At 35.6% G+C, this 5,620-nt stretch overlaps 1 protein-coding gene across 1 annotated transcript; it reads left to right on the forward strand.

The window, feature by feature from the left end:
* Nucleotides 1-4,290: 4,290 nt before the first annotated feature.
* Nucleotides 4,291-5,323, forward strand: LOC122144421 (C3a anaphylatoxin chemotactic receptor-like). The gene has a single exon (XM_042755317.1). It carries the CDS (start codon nucleotides 4,313-4,315, stop codon nucleotides 5,312-5,314), a length of 1,002 nt encoding a protein of 333 aa, XP_042611251.1. The 5' UTR covers nucleotides 4,291-4,312; the 3' UTR covers nucleotides 5,315-5,323.
* The last annotated feature ends 297 nt before the right edge of the window (nucleotides 5,324-5,620 follow it).

The following is a 5,620-nucleotide window of genomic DNA, read 5'->3' on the forward strand; positions in this document are numbered from 1 at the left end:
GATAGTCGAATCATGTGCGTGTTTATTTTCTTTCACATGCAGCACATAAATGGGGGATTCTCTCAAAATCGCAATGACTGACAGAGTGAAAATCATAACAATGGACCGGACAAAATAAAATGTCAAAAACATTGCTCCATCGGAACTGCCCTGCTTCACACCACTACAGATATGTATATATATATATTGTATGTGTGTGTGTGTGTATGCATGTATGTATGGGTTGCGTCAACTTAAAAAGAAAAAAGAAAAAGAGTTGCTCTTAAAAAACTTGAAAACCACTGATGTAGAGGCATGTATTTCCAATGAGCCTATGTTGCAACAATAAACAACAGATATAGAATCAAAGTATTAAGCAAACACTTCTGCGCTACTGCTTTCTCTGCTAACTAATTGGTTCAGCTACATCAGTATTATCTTTAGAAACACACATTTACTGGCAGTTACTAAGAAACTTTTTTGCCAAAATGTACCTCTTTATATATATTTTTTTTTGTAGGATTGAAAATGATCAAAGACTTCTGCTTTTCTGTACCAAACCTATCTTCCGTAACAAAAGGGCCATTTGGCATTACTGAAGGGACAGATGTGCTGATAGTGATCAAGGCCTGTGTATACATGCCATATGAAAGGGGAAAAAAAAAAATTGAAAGTAAAAGTGACATGACATACAGCCAAGTATAGTGACCCATACTCAGAATTCTTGCTCTGCATTTAACCCATCCAAAGTGCACACACACAGCAGTGAACACACACACACACTGTGAACACACACCCGGAGCAGTGGGCAGCCATTTATGCTGCAGCGCCCGGGGAGCAGCTGGGGGTTCGGTGCCTTGCTCAAGAGCATCTCAGTCGTGGTATTGCTGGCCCAAGACTCGAACCCACAACCTTAGGGTTAGGAGCCAAATTGTCACACCTTTAGACCCTGGGTGAAGCTGTAACCTGCTGATTGGTCAGTTTGAATGTCTCAGACTGGGTTTTAGTCACATGGTCAAGGAAAGGATAAAAGAAGATTTTAAAATTTTTGCTCTTTCTCTTTTCTTGGCTGGCAGTCTCTCTTCATTGGGGCTCTGCCCTCTCTCTCTCCCTCTCTTTCTCTCTCAAGTAACATTTTACATATATGCTGGGTACAATTAACTATGTTTTACCATCCATCATCTATTTTGTAACCAATTCAAGTGTAACCATAACAAAATACATAAAATCGAAAATACCATTTCAACTGTAAATTATGCGCTAACTAGTCTTGATTCAACTTTAACACTGAAGTGCTACCTATTGCAATATAATACTGTATATGTCACAGTGACAACATGGCAAATGTAGTATGTCCAGATTACATCCATACAACACACATTCATACTACATAAAACATAATCTTTTAGTGGTCGTGAAATAATTATTTATTTTAAAAAACACTTATTTAGGAGTATGCGATTTCAGAAGCAGCCAATGAAATGGTCTGTATACAGTACACTACAGTGAATGTTTTCTATCATTATAAAGTAATTAGTTTGTTAACTAGATGCTGCATTAGTAAAGGACAGGCTGAGAGGACGCTAACATTAGTAGTGGCACCTCAACCTTAAAACAATGTAATGAAAGTACACTCAAGTCTGACCCAAATGTTTAATGTCATGATGGTTACCATCAATTTGCATTAGTTTGTGTCCAGTTGGTCTCTTATGCATTCGTTATGCAGCGAAGTTGCTTGTGATGTGAAATTTTAGAAATTGAACTTCAAACTCATCTTTGCCTCTTTTTCATTTTTAAAGTGCACTTTTGCCTGATTGGAAATTAAATAAACTAATTTAGACCGCCGCTTGAACTGTGTAGATATTTAAAGATGACCAGGATTTTAGTGCCTGACCATGTTTAAGCATGACTGTTTGGATATAAAATGCTAACACTTTAAAATAGGATTACATTTGTAACATAATGTTCTATATAATATTCAGTTTCTTGCACAGACAGACCGTTTTGCTTCATAAGACCTTAATATGCCTTCAGGATACCAGTAGCCGCTGACATGCATTTTATTAATCACCAAGGAACACGGTTTCAGGCTAAAAATCTTCTTCAATCTTTAATCTAATTAGATGGATGTGTTTCTCTGCAATGCAAAGATTCATAAAAAAAAAACCTTATGCTCACTTCTTCTGTAGGTGAAGCTGGATCACGAATGATTCGCGTGAACATAGATGCATTTAGATAGATTCCCTTCAAAAACAAAATCGTAATCCACTGCGTCTTCAGTGGCTCAGATGTCGGGAGTAAATGATGACTGCTATGTTCATTATTACATCAACAAAACACCTCAATTGCTTAGGAGATATTCTTCCCTGCTCCAGCATCAAAACAATGGCGGACTGTTCACAGCTCACTCAGGGCGGGTCTAAGGTAAAATGCTAGTGTCAATCAACAATCGTGGGAGGGGCCTGGGTCTGTGTGACATCACACAGCCAAGAAACTGAGAATGGTTTGATATGAGACAGGGGTTATTATTTATGGGGATCAAATATAAATAAATAAATAAACAACTGTAGATCTTTATCATTATATGGTCGCTGTGTACACACACTGCCAAGACACATTTCAGTTCAAACAACATGTAAAAGTGAATTTTGCATCTGACCCCATTAATCCCTCCTTAGTTTGTAAGGCTTTAATTTGTCTAATTTAATTTGTTGTTATACATATACAGCTTTACCTGCTTATACACAGCTCATTTATCCAATAATATTTACAGTAGAAAGTTTGGTCACACTTTATTTTAAGGTCCAATTCTCGCTATTAACAAATGGTTACTACGACTTTTGCCTCAATAAACTCCTAATTTGTTTCTTATTAATAATAGTTAGTAAGGTAGTTAAGTTTAGTTATTGGATAGGATTAGGGATGTAGAATATGGTCATGCAGAATATTTGCTTTATAAGTACTAAACAGCTTATATGCCTGCTTATAAGCAACTAGTTGATAGTCTTTGTAGTCCTTTCATCCAATCAGTAGAACTTTCTTCCATTTCTTGTGATAATTCCTTAAAGTAGTAAGCACTGGCAAGTTATCACTAGTTAGTACAGAGCAGCTGGTGAGGTGAGTACAAGTTTGTAAGGCATAAATATTTGATCTGTAAAACTCAAGTGTGATTTAAAACATATAAACATATGATCACTGACATACAAGTGACTGCTTAGTTAATGATTTAAATTAAATGTCTTAATTAATGTTTATTTAAAAACTATTTTCATTGTTTAAAAATATTGAATAGTTGCCTTTGTCAAATTGCTTATTTTCCACACATTTAAGCAATGTTCCTTCTATTTTTATTTTTTTATTTTTTTCTTGCCAAGCAATACTTTTCTCTATTGGTCAGAAATTTCAGCAACCTGAGCAAAAACATTCTTTATACCTTTATATATAGTGCACACACAAAGTGTGTAACTTTTAAATTCAGTGTGTTTTTAAATTTGATTGACTTTTTTAAGAGTTCTCTCATTTTAGGTCACTTGAGAAAACACTTTTTACAGTGCTGTGCCACCAAGAAATTCTATTAAAAATAATTAAAAAGAAACCTCACACAGAACAGTTAAATTCTTTATAATAATATAATGTAATGTTATATAATATAATATAATATAATATAATATAATATAATATAATATAATATAATATATAGCTAATATGAAAAAAATGAAGCAGAATTCCCTTTTTGAGATCAACTATTTATTAGTCTTATAATTTATAAGTATATAAATATATTTAATAAATATTTAAAACAAAAGTATAGTAGAGCTTGCACACTGCTACACCTGTAAATGTGTAAGAGTTTTGTTACTGTTCTGTGCCCATCACCTGCTATTTCCAGCACTTAATCAAGCCACTCTTCTTTAAAACATGATGACGTTTTATTTCACATGTCATTGTGTTTGCGTTGGCTCTTGTGTTGAGCTATTTCGTCTGCAACCATGAATGAATTCGATTTCTACAGCGACTGATTTGGCGCACATCTTGTCTTTCTATGAAACCTGTAAACCGCATTCACCGGTTCTAACTCTATAGCAACACCAACTCTATAGTGGTTTGCAATTATTTTACATTTTATAGAATTCAGTCAAATGGCTTTCCCAATTCATTTTTGCACCTGTCACATTATTTCTTCTGTCGTGACTGCGCAGCTTAGAGGGAACATTGTTCATAAGTCACTTTGGATAAAAGAATCTACTAATTGAATGAATAAATGTTTGACACTGATAATATATTATATTTACAGGATAAACAGAGCACTATGGACAGCAGCAACTCAAGCAAAATGAACCAGACATATACTGATTATGTTTCTGACCATGTCTACAAAAATGTTTGTCAGAATTGTTTTAATGTAAAGCTGAGGAATTCTATGACAGAGATTTCTCTGGTCTTCTACTACCTGACCTTGATCCTCGGCGTTCCTGGAAATGCATTTGTCTTGTATGTTGCTGGATTGAAGATGAAGAGGACTGTTAATACAGTAGGGTTTCTCAATCTAGCGATTGCTGACCTCTTGTGCTGCCTTTCCACTCTTTACTATGTGACCGAGAGCACTTTTGTTGAACACTGGCCGTACGGATCCTTAATGTGCAAGATTTTTTCCTTCATTATGCTCATCACCATGTTTGCCAGCGTTTTCACCTTGAACTTGATTAGTCTGGATCGGTTTGTTCAGGTGATGACACCGGTTTGGGCTCAGAATCATCGCAGCTTGTTCATCGCACGACTGTCCTGTGCAACAGCTTGGATTCTGGATTCAGTTCTTAGTCTGCCTTTTATGATGTTAAGAGAGACTTACACAGAAAATAACAAAACATACTGCCTGCATTATCAACGTAATGAAGACAATTTTAAATTGTATGGAAGGTTAAGCATCATCAGATTTGTGTTTGGCTTTTTGGTTCCTCTCATATGCATCACAACATGCTACGGATTTATCGCACGCAAGTTAGGCAGGAGTCATTTTCACTCTGGACGAGCTTTTCGCATCATGTTGGCTGTAATCGTGGCCTTTTACCTGTGCTGGCTTCCATATCACATAGTAGATTTGATAATAATGTATGGAGAGAAATCAAGTCCCTTGGTGGCTGTGGCAGTGGAGCCGTTGTCCGTCTCTTTGGCATATTTCAACAGCTGTCTGAACCCCGTTCTGTATGTTTTCATGGGGCAGGATTTTAAGAGCAATGTTAAACCTTCTCTAAGACGTGTTTTTGAAAGAGTTTTCTCTGAGGAGGGAACACAAGCGTCACGATCCACACAGCCACAACACACACACTCAGTGTAGTGAAGATATCACCTCATTTATAGTTTTCTGATTGATTTGTATTACTATTCTAATAATATTGTTCTAATTATTCCTTTTCGAAATTTAGCAACTCTAAGTCAACAAGTCAACTAACTCTTATTCATCATTCCTGTGTTGATGAATTTTCAGTGATTGGTGATTTGTGAACTATCGTCAAACTTAACATCACAATGATGTAACACTGATGCCTGATTAACTTTTTTGGTTACTATCAGCCTAGAAAAAGCTTGTAATATTTCAGTAATAATTACTAAGAAATTACTAAGAAAACTGACTGCTGCAACA

This window comes from Cyprinus carpio, unplaced genomic scaffold (assembly GCF_018340385.1).
Source record: "Cyprinus carpio isolate SPL01 unplaced genomic scaffold, ASM1834038v1 S000006665, whole genome shotgun sequence".
Lineage (NCBI taxonomy): Eukaryota > Metazoa > Chordata > Actinopteri > Cypriniformes > Cyprinidae > Cyprinus > Cyprinus carpio.

Coding starts and splice junctions, on each gene's coding strand:
- LOC122144421 (XM_042755317.1), top strand. CDS start 4,313: ATGAACCAGACATATACTGATTATGTTTCTGACCATGTCTACAAAAAT.